We start from the raw sequence: 25,928 nt of genomic DNA on the forward strand, positions 1-25,928 counted from the left end.
TGCATCAAAAGCCATAAGAATGTTATTCAAAGTCCTTTGTAAGTGTCTGTTAACATTTTGATACATCAAGTGCTCTTCAAACTCACTTATTTAAAATGTACCTTGATTCACTAAAGCAAATTCAGCAACACATCTGTTTTCTCTTCTTCATGTTCTGAAGCACATTGTTTATGCTATATCTAACTGTTTGTAATTGTTATTAACTTTTTTAACTATTGGATATACCTGTAAATGGTTTCTTCTCTAAATTTTCCTGTTTACTTCTAATTATTTAACCTTTATCTTCTCTGATTTTCTTTTTTGTAAAGGGGTATCTTCATGAGGTCTCTTGATATTGAGTTTCCTTATCAGTATGACTTCGCAGATAACTACACAGAGGTAGGTCTGTAACACACTAAGCAATTGTCTTGGCATATATCTATATTTACCTTCAAATCAGATCCTTTATCAAGTAACTGCATTTTGAAAATAAAAATTAATATGTTTTAGAGTTCTGGGGGGCGTTTCATCAAACAATTAGTCGGTGGTTTTCTCCGACTAAATGTGATTTTCACCGACTAATTTCATTTTCACCGACAATTTTGCCATCACCGACTAAATTCCATTTCATGAAAATTTGTCGGTGATTTTCTCCGACAAATTATTGGAAACCACCGACTAATTTTGTCGGTGGCCTTTACCTACCGACAAAACTCATTTTCACCGACTAATAAGCCTTTTGTGGACCTTCGCAGCTAAAATTGATCAATTTCAGTTGATTTTCAATATAACATTTTAATAAATTGCTTATTTTTCATTTCATTAAGAAAATTCAAAGAAAATGTATTTATTTTTAGTCAATGACAAATAAAAAGTAGACATTTCAAGAATCATATTTTCATCTTTAAAACTATATTTTCATAAATATTAATCGATACATAGGAAACATCTTCAAATGTACACATTTTTTCAAACATAATTTTCTTCAACCCGAATAAATCATTGTGCATTTTTTAATCGATAATGTCTGATAATGTCTGAAAACTGTGGCTTCATTGACTTTTGTACAAGTTTTTCAATATTCATTAGTGTTGTTGGTGTTGCTGCTGTTGTCATCGTGGTTGCTGGAATTGCAATTGTTTTTGCTGCTGCTCTTGGTGTTGTTGGTGTGGTTGTTGTATCTTTTACTGCAGTTGTGGTTTCGGCTGCTGATGCTGTTGTTGCTCCTGCTGCTGTTCATGTTTATTGAAGTAACTGAAATGGAATAAATTTATAGAGCATGTGATATTCTATTAATAAAGATATTAATTTCCATCATTATTGATATCAAAGTCATTTATTCCTAATTTATCATTGTTAAAACTTACATTTTTTTATTTTTAATGTTTCAAATAATAACTTTAAGTTCTAAATGGTTAAAGTATTGTCACCAAAGCCTTATTAAACAACGAAAACAAACAAGTTAATAACAAAGAAATGCATAAGAAAATGATTAAAATGTACATGTATACACAATTGATTTTAATTAATGACTTGGGTTTTTCTCATTGGTTTACCAAAGAAAGGGAGTCAAAATCCAAAATTATCACATTTGGTCTTTATTTCTTGATTTAGAGCAAAATGCTGATTTCATGCAAGAGTCATGTTATCATAAATAAAAAAAAACCAACATCAGGAGCAGCAGCATACCTGCTGATTTCTGAAGTGAGTGCACAATCAACAGGCAAGATCCTGAGGCACGCCCCCCCCTCTACCAAGATCATTTGAATTAGTGAGGTTTAGTGACTGCTTCTGTAGTCATTACATTTATCTGATTTACACAGGCCTACAAGAGATATTAAAAAAAATTGTGTTCTTTTTGGGGTAATCTTCTGGTGTTCCTCCCTGACAAAGCAGATGGTGATGGTGTGTGAGTGTGGGGGGGGGGGGGGTCTAATAGGAATGCAGAACAATGGAACATTCATTTACTACTTTGGCAATAGAAAGCAAGTCACACCATCTAGCATTGATTGATATTGGCTGTTTAACAACTGTCCAAGAAATATCACCATTAATAATTTAAGCATCTAAGCACTTATAGATGTCATTGTTTTCAAATATTGACTGGTAGAAGACCAAATAAAGAAGAGAACAGTACCGGTAATTAGATATTTTTTTAATGTGACTTTACTTTCTTTGCCAAAATGAGGCAGTAATAATTACGAGTGTTTACCTTATAAGTGACATCACATTTCCTGCCTTCTTGTCTGGCTCTCCTAAACCTTCAACCATTTATACTTGGGTAACTTTGTATCTCATGTCTGTCTGAAAAGTTTGGGTAAAGCCTCCACCTGAAGGAAAAATAGCATTGAAATAACTAATTAAAATATTTGCCATAATCTTGTATTTCTTCTCACATGTATATGTACATGTCTAAAACAGGAAATAAAACATCTTTTGATAACCATACAGAAGGGGGTAAATAAAGGGTTCAAGTTTTTATTATGTTAATCAAAAATAAAAACAATAATAAATGACATGCTCTGGCTGAGAAACTTAAATAGAGAAATTATTCCTCACAATGTAGCTTGTATGTACATACAAATGAGAAAGTAGTGATAAATGGATTGAGGGGTGAGAGCAGGGGCTGCGGAAACAGGGGGGGGGGTTGCATGTTAGCTGCAGGGTCAGCGGAATATTTTCTAAAGTGAGCGAGCTGACCATGCAAAATATAACCAGATGGTAATTTTCCATTTTTCACCCCCCGCATTGTTTTCCAAAACCATGTACAAAAATGTAAAATTGACCATCTGCTAATGATTTTTTGCATGGTCAGTCCCCTCCCCCCCCCCACTTTCGGCTCACCCCCCTCACTTTCAAAACCGTTCTGCTGACCCTGCAGCTAACATGCAAAACAAACTGATTCTTTTATATGTCTTTCATGTTTATGTAATGTTTGCATTACAAACTTGGTCACAGTCTGATTTCATTGTCATTGATGTGGGTTTTAATGATTTAACATTCTGCAACCCCAAAAATATCCTTCATTATTTTATAATCATTATCACATTTTACTAGTCTACATGTTACCTGTGGTTGCATTTCAATCTTAGTATTTCTTCACCCATTGCCAAATCTTCTGCCACATGTTCATCAGATTGGCCGCTGGCACATTCCTTGCTGTCGTAGACCAGTCAGAGCCTAGCTTTCTAGTTCCAGACCCGTCTTCTTCTGCATATGGTTCAAATGTCCATAGTCTGAAATTAAAATATTAATAATATCACATTGTTATACATGTAGCAAAGAAAATATGTAGGTTTACAGTGATCATTGAAAAATACTGCACTTTCAATGAATATTGTTGACATTTCATCAAGGGGAATGATCAAATATACCAATCATTTTTCTTCTTTTATTATCCTGAAATTTCTAGAATTTACCAACAATCGGTCAACAATTTATCCTTGTTAATTCATATAATTTTCACTTGATTATAAACAAGACGGTCATTAACACATTAACCATACAAAATAGTAAAACAGCTTTTTTACAAATTCTTTTTTTAATTAAAAAATAAAAATAAAAGTTTTTTTCTAACCCAGTAGCGCTTGGATACCTTGCCGGTTAAAAGCCACAATCAAATTAATAAAAAAATATGAATAGGCTCCTAATTCATAACTGCAGCAAATTGCATCCCCATCAAATTGTCAACTATTTCTGGACTGTGACCTTTGTTCAATGGAACTTTAATATGAGATTCAAGGCAGAAAAATATTTGGGATTGATGAGAGCTATCCATTGCATATTCTCCTATATTTTTTTCTAATGAAGAATGAAGAGACCTTTAACCTTTACATGCTATTTAAGGTTAGGTGTGACTAGACTCTAACTTTATGTGGTACGACAATATTTTTCAAAAAAAAGATTAAGAGACATTATCAACAATAATTTAATTTATTAACTCCAATAACACCGATGCTATTGCAGATTCATGCTAAATACTAATTTGTCTAAAAAAATTGACTAAGAAAAATAAAAGCAAAACAAACTTCATAATCACACACAAATGAAGAGCATTATTTTGTCTCCCATCCAAATTGGACGATCAATCTTTTTTTTAAAAGGGAGCTATGCAATGGCTCATTTCACTTGGGTGCGCAAAGTCAAAGATAATTTAAGATAGATCTAGGCCTATAGGCTATACCAGTACGGCCACGGGCCGGGTGCACCATTTAAAACTTAGTTAGATCTAATAATTTTTTCATATCTAGATTTTAATTTTTATTGGGTGTGAACGTACCTCTGCCACAATCGCATCACCCCCCCCCCCACCTCGAGCGAAGTTCGTGCAGGCTCCACTCCACTTCACTACCGCTACACTACGCTCCACCTACCCGAACATCGGGACAGTGAACTCGATCGGATATTCCGAGTGACAAAAGGTGGGATTTTATGGGGAGAAAATACAAAATTCATGCAACATCATGATCTTTAAAAACAATTAAAACTAATATTCTTACTTTACACAAAGTTTCACTTCTTTTCCATGCTTCTATCAGTCTCAAAATTGATGATTTAGAGCCAACATGAAGTTCCTCATACGTATAAATATTAATGCGCTGCTGACTTCAAAACATCGCATGCAGGAGGTACCGGGTCTGGTCCGAGCTCGGACCCTCGCGCGCATGCGATGTTCTGAAATCGGCAGCGAGTTATTAAGTGTGAGGAACTTCATGTTGGCTCTAAATCATTAATTTTGAGACTGATAGAAGCATGGAAAAGAAGTGAAACTTTGTGTAAAGTAAGAATATTAGTTCTACTTGTTTTTAAAGATCGTGATGTTGCATGAATTTTTTATTTTCTCCCCATAAAATCCCACCTTTTGTCACTCGGAATATCCGATCGAGTTCATGGTCTCGAAGTTCGGGTAGGTGAATCGTAGTGTAGCGGTAGTGACTAGTGAAGTGGAGTGGAGCCTGCACGAACTTCGCTCGAGGTACCCCCCCCCCCCCTGAATCCTCGCCAGCTGTCGAGAGCCTTCACTTCATTCGACTTGTGACTTGCTAACTAGGCTAAGCCTATATTAATAGTTGAGAACATCCACTTTACAAATTTACCACTCACACTATTACCATGTGATTTAGCTCCTGTTCAATTCCAATATCTGTAACACAGAATTAGGATGGCCCCATTGGATATGTGTACATTAACAATTGCACACGCTAGTTTGCCTGGTGATCAAGGTCTCCTCGACCACACCGAGCAACAAAATTAATACAAAACCAAAGGAAATGAAAAAATATGATTTGTAACACAGAATGACATAAAGGTAGAACAATATAAAGAATTCTCTTTGCAAAATTTATAAAATTGCAACCATGTGCGGATCATAAAAACGTGACAGTCGTGAGCCGTGTCGTTAGTTTGGGCTTGAGATAGTTCTACAGAAACACGGGTATGGGACTAGACTGGATTATGTACTGTCAAGTTTATCGATCGTATCGACAGGGGTCCTGCCAGAAGATCCTCTTTTCTTGTAATTCATTTGATAATTACGCACAACGAATAATTCAATCACCTTACATATAATATGAACGACATTTTGAAGGGTTTTACTTACGGTAAAATCCCCATTCACCTCTCCGGGGACCTTCGCTTCTACTTATTTCTTTGTTTCATTTCGAATCGTCGCGGCGAAAACATCAACCAATTTTACATCTTTTTCACGACTTTGCGAGTGGGCGTGGCCTAATTAGTCAGCGAACCTCGTTCAAGACGATTTGTAAAATAAAAATTCTCTGACAATAGTCAGAGGGGCTCCGAGAGTTTCATGAAATGCAATTATTTCATATGTGTAGGCCTGCAGAATGTATTTCAAGCTGACAATTTAGTCAGCGCTGACAATTTTAGTCAGCGCTGACAGTTGTCGCGCGACAATATTGATGAAACACCCCCCTGTTCCCTCAAAAGATCTAAGATATAAGATTTTACATTGAGGATGACCTCAGAGCTTATAAAAAAAAAAGACATTACTCAATTTTCAATAACGCCAAATTTGGCATTGCCATGATAAATGACAGTTGCGTCCCATCGTCATTACCATATTATACAAAGGGGGGGGGGGTGAATTGGCTATGGTCCAACTTTTGGTAGATTTTTTATAACTTTAATATGTAATATATTCAGGTTGATATCTGGTCATGGTTGCTTAATTCCTGTATGGTGGTGATGGTGACTTTGATTTTCTTGATCATTTTATTAAATTCAAGTTTGCTATTTTTTACTTGTCTCTCATTTACATTGAGACTTAAGTGCTGTTGCTTCCATCCCATTGAAGTTCCTTGTTTCACTTTTTATAGTTATAACTACTACTACTCCTACTACTAATAATAATAATTTGAGATTTCTATAGCGCACATATCTGTTGATGACACTCAAGGCGCACAATCAACAACAATTACTACTTCGGTATAAAAATCCAGATACATGACATTTTTATCAAATAATTATAGCATTATGTCCGTGATTTAATTCCTTCTTTCAATTTCATTCTATTTTAATCCTTTCAGATCATCAACATCAGGAAATGGTTAAAGTTATTACATCAGAAGAAGCGAGTTGGTGAAGAGAAACTCTATGCTGATATCTTGATAAGAGCACAGGTAATACACATGCTAAGAATCAAAAAGGTTTCCTAACAATATTTCTAGGTATTTTTTTACTTGGCCCTAACGAGTGGAATATTTCTGGTATTCCATGAAAGAAAGCCATCCAATATAATTATTATCACCTCTCCCATCCCCCCCAAAAAAGAGGGAGAAATTTGATTGAACAAGTCATATCACTTGCCACATACGGCATCATAACTTCGTAAGATCAAATTTAGTCATTGACATGTGACTTACATGTAGTTCATTATGATGTCATTGAGTGTCATTGTGCTCTGTGCTGCGCATCGCATTTCTTTCACTGTTGTATGTGTTGTATATTTCACGCATTTGTGCATGCGCACTATAGACTGTTGAATACGGTCTCATATTCAACGGCAAGTATTGTACAGGAGCCTATGGGATATTCGTCGGATATCGGTCCTTTTACGTATATGCTCTGGTATTGAACGGGCATGATGCAGACCAAGATACATGTTTTTAATGTATCACTACTAAAAAACACTCTAAATTAGGGATTCTCAAATAGTGGCAGCGCGCCACTTGTGGAGCACCGAGCTTTGCGGAGAGGCGCGTGGGAGCCAGTATGAAAAAAAAAATGGGAAAAATATGTATGTAGAATTGATGTTTGATGATAATTTTACCCAAAGGGAAAAACAAGTCAGTTGTGTTTTAAACTTAAGTCTATATTGATCTTATTTTTATTTATTCTAACGTTATGGTTTTTATATGCTTGGTGTATGGATTCATGTGCGACTGTCAATAGTATGTGCATCACGATAGAGGTGTACAAATTATCTCTATGATCACAAGTGATCTGATAGCCCCGTTCGTCGGATATCTATCACGTTTTCAACTATTTCTACGGCTAGTAATTTCGCATTTTCAGATTATACATTGAAAATTGATGGAATTGCTCAGATGCAGCATTTGAAATGATGACAATAAGTCCATGATTTAACACTCTTATACTTGACAAGCCATGCTTTTAATCAACAACTTGGACTCCTGGCAAAGCACATCATATCGGAAAATGTGGTGACATATATACAGATATAAAATAAAGTTCTTAATTTGCATATTAGTGTGGCATCACGAAAAGTAAGTCGGGTAAGTTTTAACCATCAAATAATTTTCACAGAAGTAAGAAGTTTTAGACATATTGAAAATCAGAAACTTTGTTTCCGAAGCCGATTATTTAAAACCAAGGTTGTGAAAGAGAAATGCTGCAAGGTATTGCCTGCTGTGATGTGTGCATGCATGCTCTCGTGAACTAGCGGTATCACTGGTATGTTGTGAAAAGTCACTTATCATTTGAAAAATAATAAATTGTGTAGTTTGTTTGCATTTGTGTTTGATATTAATTAGATCCCCTCTTGGCCATTTAAAAAGCCTCATATTCCAAAGCTTCAAGGGGCTCCGCCCCCTCGAGCCCATCAGGGGCCCCTCAGCAATATTTCGCTCGTTAGCGCCAGTGGAGCAGTACAGATTCTCAACAAGAAATGTGGAGCTTCAACAGAAGTAACTGAGAATGACTGCTCTAAAGAGATGATAATACCAATTATCTCATATTTGCTTAAATGGGTGCTTAAAGCCTAACTCAAGTAGTTGCAGCAAGCAATAATATCATGATAAAGATCAAAATCTGGTAAAGTTTATCCAAAACAAACTCTCGAAAACAATGAAATCTGCACAGAAAAGCACATTTAGGAACACATTGTCATTGCTTGGAAACATCCATTTCCCAGGAGTAATAAATACCCAGGCTATTTTGATATTCTCAGTAATTATGAATTTTCTACCACAGTCATTTGACCTATAATTCATGTTCAAATTTTGAAACGCCGGTGTGGTTATTTCATTAGACTCTGTTCTAGTTAATATTGAGATCATTGTCACAGCTGGAAATACTTGCATGTCCATGTTTTTACCATACTCCTTTTCAGGTGATCAAGATGCAGATGAATGAGGATCCATTCGAAGTGAAGCTGGGTGATAACTATGAAGTAAGTATTGTATTTCTTCCATTAATATTTTCTACTTTGAAGTTTTGAATTTCATATTAGTCATATAATCCCTCACACGTTAATGTTAAGATTTGAAATTCATGTTATGTTCCTTTGATCTGTGATTTCATTCAATTAAATTCAAAACCATTTTATTTGTCATTATTAGATGTAAAAATAAACAGTAGTTTAATGAGGGGAATTAAGGACAGAGTTCAGGAGTATGTTTTGGGGAATGCTGACATTTTCTGTCTCTACACAGTGTATGTTTTTTTTTGTGACATCATATGGTAGTAATACACATTGATTTTAGACCAAATATATCAAAACAAAAAAAAAATCATGAAGGAGATGTGGTGAGTAAATGTATATCCTTTCACTTCACTATGTTTCCTTTGCCCAAATTTAGTTATGGAAACTTTGAAATCCATAAAAATTCCTCATTATTCTGTCTTGTTTTGTAGCTGATAAAAGATGAACGAGCTGAGAGTGAACATAGAAGAGAACTCTTGGACAACAAGGTAGAGGGTCTAAAGAGGAATCATGGCCAGTTTCTTCCAGGTTTGTATTCATAACCTGTGTAGAAAGACCACTCAAGGGAGACCAAAGAACTGGTCTTTATTGACAGGTGTCATAGATGTTCAGGTTTCTTCATAAAGAAGGGGGACAATATGTTGATTTTAAACCTTTGATAAGCCTCGGGCTTTTGTTTGTCCCTCCGTTTTTTTAAAATACACATGTAGTAATTTTTTCAATGTCGTGTTCTTTATATCCCTATTGTTATTGTATATATATATATCAAAGTATGCATATTTATTGTTACATACAGTCTTTTTTGTGGATTGATTTTATTGAATGGTGGAAATAAAATATGAAATTGATTTGATTGAAAAGATGGTTAAAATGTATTATGAACAGTTTATTTTAGTACATGCTTAATTGAGAAACCATAATAAGGGAAAATGTACTTTAACCGCTTCTCCTTTTTGATAAGATTAATACTTCAAGACTAATTTACATTTTCATCATTGTTTGCTCCAAGAACAAATCAAACCACATGCGGATACTAAAAGTATGATTCATGTTTGTCAATAATTAATACAGTGATGGACTCATAGTAAAAATTGCTTCTAATCCCACATCATGTATTTCCTTCATAACCTAACAGCAAAGAAGATAGAAGAGCTGTACATCTCCCTGGAGAAGAAGAATATAGAGATCTTCTTGAAGCGATCCCAGAGGCTTTATGCCTCCACTACTCAACGGAAAGTCCTCATGACCTTGACCTTGACAGGAGTAGAGATTAGCGCCCTTGCTGATGAATCTATGAATGGTAGAGAGAATATCTTACGACACATGAAAGAGATTGATGTTGCGAGGTAGGGTTTTTTTATTTTTGGACAATTTATTTACGTTTTTATTATCATGGTAACCATTCTTCTTAACAAATCACAACCAAGGATATTTAGGCAATTACTATTTATTGATTTCATCTTGATGAATCTGGGCACAGACTAATGAAACAATTAAAGGGATACAGAAGATTAGATGAATGAATGTCATTGTATAATGCAATGCTTGTTAGGGGTCATAAATTCTTTATTTTATAAATAACTGAACTGATTGAAATTCAAACTTGTTGCTTAAAGGACAAGACAGGTTTGAGCTTCCAAAAAAAAACCAATCATAACAAGTCAATTGTAAGGTCCTGAAATCAACATGAATTAATATTAAATGTAATTAAGAAATAGTAAATTTAAAAGTGATTTCTAATCTTCTAGCAACAGAATGTACAAGTTAATTGCTATTGGAATTTGTTGTTGATTACGGATTGTTTGGCAACACCTAATATACGTACATTGTTCTACCTCTGCAGTCCACCACCTTCAGATGAGACAGAATTCAGTACACTGTGGTGTCGAATGGTTCGAGGTCATGTCAAACAGTTCTCTCTCAAACTTAGAGATTATCCTTTGAATCTATGGCAGATAAGTGACTGGCATTGGTGGGGCAAGCTGGTTGGAGCGGAACAGACTGGGCCCCCAAGAGGTAAGCACTGGGGAAACAGGATGGCTTAGGAATGAACCAAGCTAATAATAATTGACATCTATATAGCGCTCTATCAATCTATGACTGTTCAAAGCGCTTCACAATTATTATTACCCGGTCACTGGATTCATAGCATTTCATGCAGCCTGTTAGGCGCACACTTGCTAAACCAACCACAATGACGGTTGTATCCTACCGGTACCCAATTAGCACCTGGGTGAGAGTGGCAAAGTGTGGATTGACGTCTTGCCAAAGGACGCTAGGCCATGGTGGGATTCGAACACACGACCCTCTAATTACAAGGCGAGAGTCAGAACCGCTACACCTCGCTACATAAACAAATTCTTCCAGATGATGATAACATATTTTTCATTTTACAACATAGCAATACTTCCAGACAATACTTTTGCACCAGACATGCATCTTTGGGTTTGGCAGGGTATTTGAATTTTTATGAACTACTGCAATCACAGACATTCAGGTTAATAGTACTTGGAACTGTTAAGATAATACATCTTGTCTCTTGAACCGCAGTATTCTTATGTAGTCCTGCCTCTGCAACAGTTTTGTTACCTCATGTCCCATTGACATTGTTGTACACAGAGATGTTGCTAAGCTTTGTTGAGCCATATCTGAACAAGCATTTTCTTTTTAATTCAGCCAAACGTGATGGTCTGGTTGAGATTGATGAACCGTGGCAGGATGTGAAAGTCACTCGAAGCATGCCACCTCTGAAGTTCTTCCATGATCTCACTACAGGTAATAAAAGTGTTTGATTGGCTTGACAAACAACTTGCAATGATATTGATGATGGTATCAGTCTTGGTGGTGGTCATCTTGATATTGGTGATGATTTCAATGATAAGCATGAACATGATAATGATGATGGTGGTGATGATGATGATGATAATGATGATGATGGTGAAAAGGGTGATTACGATGGTGATGAAGATAATCTTTACAATTAAAAACATGAAAAATGATGCCAGAGGCGATTTGAGGTCACTGCTGAGGATAAGTTAAAGGGCAAGTTCACTCTAACAAAAAGTTGATTTGAATAAAAAGAGAAAAATCCAACATGCATAAAACTGAAAATTTAATGAAAATCGGATGTAAAATAAGAAAGTTATGACATTTTGAAGTTTTGCTTAATTTCACACAATAACTATATGCACATCCTGGTCAGTATGCAAATGAGGTGACTGATGACGTGACCCACTCACTATTTCTTTTGCATTTTGATATATAATATATCAAATATTCTAATTTTCTCCTCAATATCTTGTGAAACAAAGTTTTGTCCCTCCCTGAACAAGTAGAATTACAATTGTTCAACATAAAATGGTTCAGCCAAGTTGGTCCTTATTGTCACATCTGTAAAATTTGAAAAATTGTAGAATTCAAACAATAAAAAACAAAAGAAATAGTGAGTGAGGGATTTCATCGACTCTCATTTGCATATCACTGAGTTGTGCATGTAACTGTTTTGTGAAAAATAAGAAAAAACTTAAAAAATGCCATAACTTTCTTATTTTACATTTGATTTGGATGAAATTTTTGGTGTTGCGCTTGTTTTATTTTTTTCTATTTATTGAAATCAACATTTTTCTGGGGTGGACTTGACCTTTAAGCAGTAAAATTTAGAGTTCTAATGATATAATGCAGTATCAAGACATGTTTCTTTTACTTTTGATTCATACATTTTTCCTAGATGCTACTGGGATGAGTATGGCATACGGTCCCAGCATGGAGCCAGCCTGGGGTCAGGTCAACCTAGCCATGAACCTCCTCAATCGACCTTCTGTTGACCCCAGCAAGCCCCTCCCCTTCTGGGACAAGGTCCGCCTACTCTTCCATGGCCGACTTACCATCTCATTGGAACAGTGCAATATGATGTGGCTTACCACCAAAGATCCTTACAACACTACAGAGCAACTGGATTGGGAGTGGAGGGATATCTATCTAGATTGGACCAACGGTATGTGTTTTGTAACATAAATGTTTGCTAATAATCATTCAATAATGATGGCCGATCAAGAACATTGTTGTACATACTGTTAATTCAAAGCACCGAGCAGGAACCAAACAGTGTTGTTCATACTCGATCCTCAATCCTCTTTTCATGATAAATTACAGCGAGATATCTTCTGTTTTATTCTAAGGTGTGGAGAATCCCTTACACATGATAAATAATGTTTTAATGCACTATATCCTTATTATCATTTAGAATTGTTCTTGTTATTATTATTTTATTATTCAGTTCTCATGTTTTTATAATTTTTTCACAAATTCTAAAAAAATGCCAGGAGTGTTAGTCTTATATGATGATTTTATTTCTCTTTCTTTCCCAGCACATTTCTTAATCAAGGGTAACTTAGACATCTTTGTGAGGACTGCATCAAAATATGATGATGTCAGACTTATCCACTTACCAAAGTTCAGATGGGAGTAAGTAATCTCTATGAACTATTAAATGTTGTATATGAATTTTTGAATTTCGAAGTTTTATCGTATTTAAGTATGTATCGCACAACTCTAATATTTGGAGTCTTGCTCATTTACCTGTATGCAGAATGTGATGTTGCTTAAACCTGCTTTTATTGCTAAATAAATTTGATATTGAAAAAGTAGGCTATGATATGATTTAGGCAAGAGTTATTTGGTTGTTAAGAAGGAAATCATTAGTGTTTATATTCATAATATATTGATGATAATAATAGGCATTTATATAGCCCTATTCATCATGAAATTATCTACTCCTATGTGCACTATTGTGATAATACCTTAGTCATATATAACACTTTTCATAAACTTTACCAAATTGCTTGCCATTGTTGATGCAATGAAATAAACATGGAACAGATTAAATTAAAAGAATGAAGTAAGAATTAAGTAAAGAGTGATGTAATGAGTGTTTGCTTATCTACAGAAAATACATTTAGTGAAGTCTATGAATGTGATAAACAATGAGATGGATACCTAGAATAAATTTCATTCCTATCAATATATTTTTTTTTGCAGCATTGGTATTGAATGGTTGACGAATGGAGATTGTAATGATCATCACAGTATCATGCCTTGTGCACCAGACAAGGTTCCTGCTCATTCTATCACACAGGTAAAAAGCCTCTCTCTCTTAATAGGCAGATTAAGATCTGTGATGCAATTACTGTGACATTTTTTTTTTTTTGGGGGGGGGGCAAAACTTGTAAAACATGTGTAAAAGTGAGAAGCTGTTTTATGGAAGCATATAGCAATATTTTTGCAAAAATAGGTGCATCACAAAAGTTGTATATATCAAATCTTGAATTGCCTATGGATAATAATCTAACAGAAGTTATAAATGAAAGTCCACCGATATGAAACATGATCCCATTACATTTTGATAGGATTCTATGATTGTCAAGAGAGTAAAATGGGAGTTTGACAAGATAATTTAAACTCAGACAAAATAAATGACAACTTTATCCTCTCAATGATCAAGCATGGCATACCATTTGAAACTGATTAGGTGCAGAGGGATAGTGTACTGTCATGTTGACATTGTTTATGTTAGCAGTGTAAATTTTGCACACAAAGAATTAATCAGTTCCCGATTTAACGCAAACTCACACATTTTTAGCTACCATATTATCAATTGGTTCCACTAATTTTGTATTTAGACTAGTGATAAGTTGGTTTTGTTTTTATGACTGGCATTGCATACATGTATTTTTAATATTTTTTTTATTGTGATTGCAGGTTCATGACTCGTATGGTGCTTTCAGGTCTCAGAATCTCCACTTACGAATGTCACTGGAACTCAAAGGACCTAATGTAAATATACAATCTGAATCTTTCATTTTTTGTTTATGTTTGTGGGATACAATAATTCTGAGGTGAAAATCGATTTCTGCATTAAATTGTTTTATTTTTTTAAGTGATGTAATAAGGATGCAGTGGTCTGTTTACTTGGTTACACAAGGGTTGTTGATAATGTATAAATCTTATAGAGGACTGGAGAACGAAGTGCCAACGGTATGCCTACAGTTTTATGGTGTGATCGTATTTCTTGTTATATCTCACTAAATATGACTAGAACACAACTTTACATTTATAATGTTTTGACAGTAACAATTTTAAAATCGATATTTGCATAAATTTGAACCATAATATATTGTATAGTATTAACCATAAATATTTGTTTGACTTCACCTATGCCTTCATATGCAAGTTAATTCTGTATTGTTTTTTTCATAGGATGGTGAAGAAGAAGACCCACCAGAGTGTCTGTTCTACAGTAGTACAATGAGATGGCTTCAAAACTTTCAGGTTTGTTAGTAATGTTGAATTAACAGGAGATTGGATTGCATTTTTTATGTATGTATTGTAATTAGCAAGTGTAATGGGGAGGGAGTTGTAATTGAAGGTGAATAAGAAAGTAAATGGGAATCATATTTAAAGTCTAGGGATTGCATTCTACATACATTTGATTATTAATGTCTCAGAAACAACTGCATTATTCATGAATGTCATACATAAAAGCAAACTACATGTATTTATGAATTTTACACCTTGTACTTTTTCTTTCTTGTTCTGCATAGATGAATAATGAATAGATTGATGAGTGCATTGAATGATAAATGAATGGATGAATGCATGTGGATGGATAGTTGGTAGGACGGATGGATGAAAGAATGGATGTATGATGCAATATACATTTATAATTATAACCTTAACTAGTTAGAATATCCATTAGCTCAAACAATAAACATTTTTTTCTTGTATCAAACAGTCCTGCACCCTTGGTAATGTAACAAGACCAACAAGAAGAGGAAGGCTCTTTAATAACACAGTACAAAAGAAGACCCCACTCAGTAGACATTTCAAGTAAGAATGCAGTAATCCCCATATGATTTGTGGCGCATTGTTCATATGGAATATGTATCTAAAAGAACTATGTTATTTTGTGCAGAGTGAATTTATATAGGTTTTGTTTCAAGTTAGAAAATAAATTACAGATGAAGTAATGATCACAAATTGAATTTCAGCAAAATCCAACAAAACTCCTTGTGTGTGTGAAAAGAAATTGTGTACCAAATAGTTCTTTTAGAAACCAAGTAATTATTCATTTGTAAGCATAATGAGCATAACATTCAGTTAGCAGACTTTACCTTTTTCGAACTATGAATAATGCATGTGCCCACATGTGCGTATCTGTATTTGGGATTTTTGTATACATTATAGTTGGCTTCATCTAATTTACATAAGCTCATGACATCACTTTTCTTTTAATAGACTCAGTCAGAAACTTAAAGATTTAGGCCCTGAAACATTTAAAGGGCTACTCTAGGCTGAAAAAAAAAAATTCTAAATAAATATAATAAAATTCACTGAGCAAAATGTTGAAAATTTCATCAAAATCTGATCACAAATAACAAGTTATTGAATTTTAAATTGCAGAAATATTTTTTGAAAACAGTTATATGCAGGTCCTCATTGATATTCATTAGGTGGTCTGATGATGTCACATCCCCACTTTCCTTTTTCTTATATTATTACATGAAATCATAATTATTTAGATGTAGTTCCAGTAATTTTATAAATACTGATATGTTTAGAAGTCATTTTCCACTATAATGCAAAGTTAAATTAATCAGTAACCAACTTCCTGAGCATTCTTGTCTTTCCAGGCTTGTAGACTTTCAAGCCAAGTTTCAAGCATTACGATTGAACTACTGGGCTTCATTTGCCCAACAGAGAGGGATAGAGGTGTGTCTAGGACCTGGTATGTTTCACTCTCAGAATGGTCTTCGGCTCTTAGAGAACAGTGATGGTCTCATCCATAGACCAATAGTAAGTTACCACTTTTGTCCATCTTTTGTTTTTCGACTGAAGTCCTGTGTACTGTCAGTGTATTGGTTACAGAATAAGTACTCTTCATGTTTATATTTTGTGCAAAATAATTTCTTCACACAAATTGAAAAAAAGATTAAACTGAAATCAAATTCATATGCTTTACATCTTAATGTTTTGTTTATTCTACGGTACTTAATAAATGTAATGTACATGTACTTAGTAACATGTATCAGAAACAAATTTTGATCTCCTATTGCTATTTGAAACATAAAAATTGAACTAAATTGATGTATATTGTACCCTTTTCTATCTCACTGCCGTTTTTTTTTTTTATATTTCACACCTGCATGTATATGTCTGACAAAATAAATAATCTTGTTTTCTTTTTTTTTTCTTATCAGGCTGATTGGAGCTTTGTTGAACTTGACTTTGAAGTAGGAGAGAGCCATGTTTATCTCTACACATCAAATGCAGATGAGGTTAAGGTATTATCTCAGCAGTCCAATACTTAATATGTGTATGTGTGTGTTAGGGGCATTTGGGTTTGTTTCCTTCTGGAATATCACTTCTTATTTTCTATTTATTTTGTTTTCTTTTGTAAGAGTAATTTATATAAGATGCAGATAATAATGAAGAAGTTGGTTGAGAGAGCAACTGATGATGGTCATTGTTTATGTCAACCTTTTTCATTATAATAATGTGGCTAATTCAGCCTGATTATTTTGTTATCATTCCTTCTTGTGATTAATTTCATTTGACTGTGTTTAAAAAAAAAAAAATTTATAACACTTTGTATTCTGGAATATTTCTTCATGTTGCCTGTATAAATTATAAACATGTATCATCTTTGAAAGGGAGGAGAAAGTCTTTTCAGTGTGATAAAGCAAAGCTGAAATAATAAAATGTGGTCTCCTCTATTGAATGATGGTCTGAATGTAGTAATTGTTATGCTCCACCAAAAGATCAGAATTACCCATGCCCCCCCCCCCACCCCCCTAATCTGAGAAAATGAGAATTGACCTCAAAGTTTTAAAAATAAAGACTTTGGGTCAAATTGACTTAAGATTCTTAATTCTAAAAAGGGTCTGCTGTTATGCTCTTTAATTTTTTTATTTATTTGTTTTGCCAATTTGCAGTGTCACATGATCATCAAGCCCCCAGCAGAGAAGCATCACCTTGCTAGTGTCAACAGGTGAGTCAATTCTTACCAAATGTGTATGATGTTCGTCAACTGGAGCAAATTTTGTTCCTATACTTATACTTATCAAGTGTTGATGTATTTATTTCAGTCTCAAGCCTATATATAAACATTAAATTATGCCTTCAAATACTTGCACAAGGATCTATTGTTTCAGAGAGAGTTGGTACAGTTAACATTTCTCTTTAAAAGCAAAGTGACTTGTTGCATGTATTGTAAGTTTTTTATCCTGTTAATCTTTGTTGTTATTTTGATCTTTTCATTTTGAGTAGATTTACACCTATCATATCCATTGATTTGTACATGTATTACAGAGATGTATGCTAATCCTGTCATAAAGATATTGATTGTATACATGTACTTACATTTTTATAAAAGAGTGAGCTGCTGTTTATATACCAGAGGTGCAGAAGTTATGTGTATCATAAGGGAGTGCAAGGGATACCTACATCATTTTTAACAATATCTATAGAGAAACAAAACTTCCTTGTGATTAAATTTTGTAGAGTTAGCTACTGCCGACAGAAGTGCAAAAACTTAGAGCCGACACCTGAGAATATTTCTGATTCTGAAGATGAGGAAGAAGAAGTGAAGGATGCTAAGAGAATGAACACAGAGAATGAAGAAAGGGTAGGATTGTATATTATTTCATATTTCATTTTATTGGTTTATGGAACTGGGAGGTTTCTTTGTTGCTTATAGTGAGATAGGAGAATTCTGTCTTTAACAAGTTAACATTTAGGGTAGTATTTAGACTACAAAATATTTTCTGTCATTTGAAATGTCTGAATTCCATTTTACTTTATAAATAATTAATAATGTATAATAAATTTGTTGAAAGTATATAAAATGCACTTTCTTCCTTTCATCATAAAGATACATTTATTGCCAGGTAATGAATTTAAAAATAGAATGAGTAATGAATGTTCAAATTAATAGGTGTTTTTATACCACTTAGTTCTGCATTTTACAGTTAATACAATTTGTGTGGATAATCTATAATTGCCACTCTCCTCCCATGTGATTAATATTTTTGGTAGTTGGGAATTTCTTTCAATGATGTGAGTACTTGTACTATGATGATACAATCAGTTAGAGTACATAGCCTTGCATGGTGGTTATCCATTGTATTTTCTTATTGCAGATAAATCCTCAATTCATGAAGTATATATAAACATGGATTTCATCTTTATTACTTCTCCCCCCCCCCCCATTGTTTAGGATTTCATTCATAAGCTTGTAGTATATGAATTCCGTGGATCATGGACAAGGTTCAACAGAGATGTGGTCTTTGGGCTCTATGACTCATACAGCAAAGCACAGGTAAGAAATATCCATTACCATAGCAGCTGAAATACTAAATGTTGTGGATTTGAGAAATGACCGTTAGTGTTCAGAGTCTTCTTGACCCACTTTTTGGGGATTTATATGGACTTTCAATTCTATTAGTAATGGCTTTATTTTTAGCTTTCCTCATTGGGATTTTATATGGTTCAAAACATCTTTCAATTTTCTTCTTTGTGTCAAACTATAATTCCTGTGTCTCCCACAAGGTCTTATTTGAGTGATCAGAAAGTGTATAGCCTTTTGGGGGATTCTATGACATTAAAACTAACCTTTTCCCTAATCTCCATTAAAAAAATCAACCAAAGCAAAAGTAACCCCAAAATAACCATTCACTATCCTAGCCCTATGAATTTATTTAAAAATATTAATGCAGGAACAAACTTACAGTAACTCTCTGTCACCTCTGAAGCATCCTCTATATCCTGATTGTTGAATTGAAGAAGTGTATGAATCACAATTTTTCATGTTAAATATGAAAATTGTTTGCTTTTCTTGTACCTGTCGTGCCTCTGAATGTTTAGAGTAAAATTCATTTGTAGAAAATGTAGATAAGTGATACTTCAATGGGTGTTGATAATTGCTTAAAAAATAAATTTAATAACTTCACGCTTTCATCAATTATTCAAAACTCATCCTCTTAATGAATATCTCTTCACAGCAGCTTTGCATGATACTAATTTAAGACGCTCTCTGTTTTTCTCCCCTTAGACTCTGAAGCAGAATCTATCTACTGAGGCCTTGAAGGGTGTGAAGATGGATAGCAGTGCACAGGCAGTAAGTAGATCTGAATTCATTATTCATTATGATTAGAAAGTATAAATGTATCATATTGTATATTCACAGCACAGATGAGACAATTGCACATGCAAATACAAATGCATTGTAAAACAGGAAAAAATATAGCTATCTGTGAAAGTGGGGAGGGGGAGGGTAATCCACTTTGTTATTCAAAGCTTAGCTTTTAAACACATTTTGTTATGGAAATGAACCTGCATATCTTTGACAGGTTGTGTGGTCTAGTGGTTAGAGCATTGGACTCATGATAGTAAGGTCGTGAGTTTGAGTCCCTGCTCTGCTATTGTCTCCACTTTGATAGAAAGGCCCATTAGTAATTTCTGTCATCTAAAAGGTCAGCCACTGTGCCAGATTAACTTAGACGTAAAATGATTCCTATGTAATTAGTTATAGCAGCTGGCGTTAAACAGCAAAAAGCTGACCGGCCGAGTTACCATAACCTATGTAAGAATATGCTGCAGGCAAACTTGAATTAATATGTTGACTCTACATGTTTAATTGCTACGTCAGAGATTCAAATCCTCTTTTGATTATTCTTCCTGACATAGCGGCGGCAGACTGGTGGTATACAGAGCGCTCCTGGTACCCCCTCCTCAGCTGGTTCCAGCTCCACAGGGGTAGCTGGACACACCCCTAGCCCGATGTCTAAGATGCAAGCTGGTCATGGGGCTAGTATGCTACAGCAGCTTCTGGCTGAGACAAGCACTAAGTTCATGGTCTTTACTGAAGAGGTTTGTACTTCTATTACTGCTTACACTATTGCATAGTTACATAAAATAATCAACCTTTTTAGCACATCCAATCAAAGTTTTCATCCATTCCTATGTTTCTTCATGAACTGCTCACGTCAGCGGATGTTGATTAAAAAGCTCTGTAACCTTTCATATGAACTAGAAATATCAAAGGATAGAAATAGAAAGGTCTTGAAAATAGGGCATCTGATGTACATACCTTATGGAATTACCCTACTAATAGTACTGCAGTGAAGACTATGGTTTATGCATGCATAGTCAAAAACCACTTTAGTATCCAGATGGGTTACTTATCACATAGTCTAATTAGTAGTTTGTTTGATTTCAATTTAAGTGCATTTTTATACAAATAATGCCGAGGTGTGGGTATGTAAGTGAGGCTATTTACCCAAGACACCTGCAATATCAAAAACTATACCACAAATTTTATTTGTTTTATAAATGGGTTAACAGGATGAATTTGTAGTGGAAAGTTCGTTCAAACCCATCCAAATTTTCTAGGATCGCATAAACGAAAATGAAACATCAACTTGGCAACCTATGCATGTCTGAGTAAGTGCACCAAAATTCTTGCCGAAATCTTTTTTTTTTTAAATGCATATTTCAGATGGCATCTTAGTTTTCTTCACTAGTGGTAAAATTATTCACCTAAAACTCATGATCATGTGACTTGCATATGCACTCGCTATTGGCTACATCCTTGAACCTGTTTTATTAAACTGGATATAAGGAGAACAAGTACTTGACCAGGTAGATGTTATACTTTATGGAATTTAGATAATGACTTTTGCTTTCTCAATACTTTGTTTCCCTATTCATCTTCCAGACATCAGGAAGTAATGAACAACTGTCTGGTGTTCTAGCTTGTAACAAAGATGATGTCATGACCAACAACTGGCTTGGTAATTCATTGTGTGTTAAACTTTATAATGCCTTAACTGTAGCCATTATAGTGGCTGACCTTTTATAGACAGTATTTAATTGAATATCCCCATTTTAATTATTTTCAAGTTGAAATAAGTCATCAGGTCATGCTCTACTGGTTGTGTAATGGTGATATTAACTTTTTGTCTTTGATGGTACATAATTTCATAAGATATAGTCCGAAGTATCCATAACAATGTAATATACAAGAAGTGTGAAAAAAAAACTAAACAAAAGAGGCAATGGGATCATGATTGTGACATCTGAGTTTGATTTATTTTTATTGCAAGCATAATATGTGTTTCAGAAGACCAAGTTTATTAATGTAGAATTTGTCATTGTTGACAAATAGATCTAATTCGTAACTGATATAGAAATCAGAATTAGAATTGAAATAGATATTTGAGTTGAGAGCAAGTTGAATGTAATAATCTTGAATAAGTTGGTATTGATAATTAATATTGGAAATGCCTGCGAATATGAATTCATATTTAACAATAAAATATGAAATTGAAAATGGAAAAATTGAGATAATTGAAATTGAAATTAGAACTGAAATTGAATTGTGTTAAAGACTTGTGTATCAGTGATGATTGATGAAGATTAGATGATTTTTTAATAGTACATTTTTGTATTCCTTTCTACAGTTGAACTTATCAACAGTCAGGTTATGTTGCGAGGGTCAGATAGTTCTGGTTATGTCTTAGTATGTGCAGCCAATGCACAGGTCATGCAGAGAGCTCATTGGCCAAAGTGGTTGGAGAGTAAATTGACCAGTAAAACCACGGTGGTTGGTACATTGGATAGGATGCAGGTAAGATTCAATACAAATAAATACATCAATTCATTTTTTTAAACCTATTTATTTAGTAAGTGAAAGCTGAATTAAACTTAGGACAGCAAAATATTCTAGGCAGGAGTTATTATTTGTTTTACTTCTTTTGATTTCCTTTTGAATGTCTATTAAATCCAATAGAAATTGTAGCTCTATTGAAATGTAAGATGGTTAATATGATATATTGGCATCAAATTGTGACACTCTGGAATATGTGTGTTCTTCTCTGTTTGGTATGATGGTGATGTGGTCTGATTAGTCTAAAATATAATGAAGAATTTGACATTGGGGTTACAGTGTGATGGTGCAGGTTTTGTGGATTAGTGAGTAAATCATGAACTGGGTCCAGGGTTCAACCCCCCCCCCCACAGCTCTACCCTATGTGTACTAGATTATGAGCTTCTAATTTCAGTGAATCACTTTATGTGAGACTATTATAGGTTGGTGAGATGACAGAGGGGCCAAAATGTGTGTAATTGATATAAAATGCATGATAATATCTACATGAGAACATGCTATATCTCAAGCTCAGTGATAGTTGGTATTTCTGGATATATTAATTGGTATTTGACATTACTGTATTAGCTGTTTGGCTTCATATCTTGACTTTGCAACTGTGTTAACAATATCCCATATTCTTTGGAAGTGCATAGGTACATGTGTTTCATAATGCAATTCTCTTTCTACCAATACTTTACAAGTATTTTTAAATGGTTGATGTATCCCTTTGACAAGTGCTGAGTTTTATGTGTTCTTATTGCCCCTCCCCTCATCCTGACAGTATTTTGCAACGGTTGGTTACCCTGCTTCTCGAGTGAACCCAGCCATCCACCAAGAAGATCATGTCAAATGGCTTGCCATCTCCAACATAGAGAAGAACCCTAACCACAACCGAAGTGTGACCGACGTCCCCGCCCTGGTGGGGAGTGGGGACTCTGTGGGTGGGGTTGTCAGTGATACGGTGGGTGGGGCATCGGAGGATGTGGAGAACGATACGGTGCAGCTGCAGAGAATTATCTCGCGATGTTCCTGCAGATTCTACTACAACATGTACGGCAGGGATGTGGATCCTGATGTTGCAGCGCAGGTGCTTGCCAGAGGAGATGTGGATAAGGTGAGAGGTGCATTATTTAGGGATAATAGTGCATGCAATGATGTGTGGATCTTGATGATGGGGGAGTGGAAATCAAGACGAAAGGAGAAACGGGAAGATGTAAAGGAAAACATACTTAACTGTCGATTATTGATCATCTTGTAGTAGCAAGAAGCCATGTTTGTTATGATTATGAGATTCTTCTGGTCAATGTTTTTTTCATATGTTGAATGTAAATTTAAATTTACCCCACATATAAGAATTATTTGCAATGAGCATGTAGTATGAGAAGAGGGAAAAAATGGTAGTGGTGCATTCCTTGAAAATATTGAGTCATTGACAACCTTATTTGAGGATTATTAGACATTGACTGTGGCCTGTATTCCCATGTGGTTGGTCAGTCAAACATAAAAAAATATTAAAAACACTATCCTTAATGACTTCTTTTCATTTCATCCTGAACCGAAGCCCCTATCCAGACTTTTACCCAAACCAAACCAAGCAAATGTGGTTCACCAATTATAAGCAGCCCTGCGCTTTACCATACCAATATTTGTATTAATTCCTCAATATTTGTTTTTGTTCAGGGAGATGGAGATGATGATGGTGACCCACTTGGTAAAGAAGAATCAATAAATTCCATCACAGTGGTCCATCATGACCTAGATATCTGCACCAACTCAGCCCAGTACTCAATGATCATGGATATCATCAACAATCTACTGCTCTATGTAGAACCAAAGAGAAAGGTTTGTTCTTTGTCAATTCCATGAGATGATCAGCCTTTTTAGACATCCAACCCACATTTTCCTCCATTCTTAATTCACTTCTCAAATCACTAGCATTTCAAATTTTTAAAAAGAACTAGAAAAAAGAGACAAATAAGCTCAGGAAGATCCAACATATAGGGGAATGGACGAATATATCACGGAATCGGCCCTTTGATATTCAGTTGGTGATCATCACCACCAACACCATCAAAGGGATTGCTACTCATTTAATTTTGTTTTTTAGTTCGTCAAATAAAACATTTGGCCTCCTTGTCACAATATTTAACCATTTTACTCTCATCCAGTCAGACTATGCCTATATGTAGAACCATAGGGAAACCGAATAGTCATAAAATAAACTGGGAAGTGAAGTGCTATTGACACAATTTGATCATTAGGAAAAGGACAGTAGTTAGCCAAAGTTGGTATCAGACCGATTAATGACTGGATCTGATTCGGTTTAGCTATACTGATATGGGATGATCTTGGAGTTAAACCAACTAGTAATAAACAAAGCATAATATAAAGCACACCACTGTCACCACCACCAGTGTCATTATTACCAACATGATGAATGTAATGGTGGTCTTTTCAAGATTTTGCTTGTCATGATGATGAGGATTATGATAATGGTAAGACTAGAACAAAGTAAGATGAACCGATTCAATTTTCTATTCCTCTCCATGTTTAGGAAGCCATAGCTAGGATGCAACATATGAGGTTTGCCTTACAACTCAACAATACTGAAGATCAGAAAGAACCTATCATGCAACTTCAAAACTCTCTCAGGTAAATATAAAGCTCAGTTAATTTATTGGTGCAATCACAACATATTTCAGATATTCAGATATGTTGAAATTATACTTTGTTGGAAACATACGATTTCTCTTTTCTTTGCTTTTGATATTTGTAGGAATTACATCTCCCACAATCGACGGATAGAGCGAGATCTGTACAATGCTCATCGCTCTTTGGAAGATTCAGGAAATGAGCAACCGTAAGAATGAATATGATACATTTTTCTGAATATACATTTTCCTCTTCAATTAATATCCTCCCTTGTATGTTTAATTTTTTGTGTACTTGCAACATCATCCAGATTTTCTTGTTACTTTTCCATTCACCATTTTGCTCATACTCCCCATATCTCCGTGGGGGGTTGTGACGTCAGCGACGAACAACTCGGTGTCCGACCCCAAGGCCAATGCTGATCAGGATGGTATACTGCCAGACGTATGGCTGCCAAAATCGGTCAGAAAAGGGGACAAAATGCAGCTAGCTTTTACCGAATTCATGATCCGCAGAAGAGGCCAGAAATCTCTCTTTAAAAAAATGGGTGGCTGCTGCTGACCTTGCGCCGACGTGCCTTTAGCTCTGCTCATTGAGCGATTTCTTCGGCCGAGTATTGTGGCTCGATAAGTCGTAGGCTCTCTTAGCTCTGGCCTTCCATTTCAATACAAACGTCCGCGATAAGTTTTGTTTTATTTAAAATCGACGGTAACAAATAATAAACAACGTTAGATATATATAGATATAGCACAATCAACAATTTCATGATATTCAATTAGGATAAATAACCAAACTTCCAACATAACACGATCACTCGGTTCAGGGTATATGACCGTCCGTACAGTATGTACAAATTAAGCTTTGTCAAATTTGCCAATTTGGATATGGTAAATAAATGTTTAAAAA

General features: G+C 34.8%; 1 protein-coding gene across 2 annotated transcripts in view; it reads left to right on the forward strand.

Moving 5' to 3' along the window:
- LOC129254830 (bridge-like lipid transfer protein family member 2) overlaps positions 1-25,928 on the forward strand; it is a 55,521-nt gene that overhangs the window by 15,698 nt on the left and 13,895 nt on the right. For both annotated transcript variants that reach the window (XM_064109431.1, XM_064109437.1), the window contains 26 exons: positions 309-378; positions 6,528-6,620; positions 8,573-8,632; positions 9,097-9,193; positions 9,801-10,011; positions 10,509-10,681; positions 11,342-11,440; positions 12,393-12,659; positions 13,033-13,129; positions 13,703-13,799; positions 14,423-14,497; positions 14,921-14,992; positions 15,456-15,550; positions 16,354-16,516; positions 16,921-17,004; positions 17,656-17,711; positions 18,224-18,347; positions 18,939-19,040; positions 19,773-19,838; positions 20,408-20,590; positions 21,438-21,513; positions 22,183-22,349; positions 23,152-23,484; positions 24,051-24,212; positions 24,925-25,022; positions 25,147-25,230. In XM_064109431.1, coding sequence (XP_063965501.1) covers positions 309-378; positions 6,528-6,620; positions 8,573-8,632; positions 9,097-9,193; positions 9,801-10,011; positions 10,509-10,681; positions 11,342-11,440; positions 12,393-12,659; positions 13,033-13,129; positions 13,703-13,799; positions 14,423-14,497; positions 14,921-14,992; positions 15,456-15,550; positions 16,354-16,516; positions 16,921-17,004; positions 17,656-17,711; positions 18,224-18,347; positions 18,939-19,040; positions 19,773-19,838; positions 20,408-20,590; positions 21,438-21,513; positions 22,183-22,349; positions 23,152-23,484; positions 24,051-24,212; positions 24,925-25,022; positions 25,147-25,230 — 3,204 coding nt within the window. The remainder of the gene's footprint in view (positions 1-308; positions 379-6,527; positions 6,621-8,572; positions 8,633-9,096; positions 9,194-9,800; positions 10,012-10,508; positions 10,682-11,341; positions 11,441-12,392; positions 12,660-13,032; positions 13,130-13,702; positions 13,800-14,422; positions 14,498-14,920; positions 14,993-15,455; positions 15,551-16,353; positions 16,517-16,920; positions 17,005-17,655; positions 17,712-18,223; positions 18,348-18,938; positions 19,041-19,772; positions 19,839-20,407; positions 20,591-21,437; positions 21,514-22,182; positions 22,350-23,151; positions 23,485-24,050; positions 24,213-24,924; positions 25,023-25,146; positions 25,231-25,928) is intronic.

This window comes from Lytechinus pictus, chromosome 2 (genome assembly GCF_037042905.1).
Source record: "Lytechinus pictus isolate F3 Inbred chromosome 2, Lp3.0, whole genome shotgun sequence".
Taxonomy (NCBI): domain Eukaryota; kingdom Metazoa; phylum Echinodermata; class Echinoidea; order Temnopleuroida; family Toxopneustidae; genus Lytechinus; species Lytechinus pictus.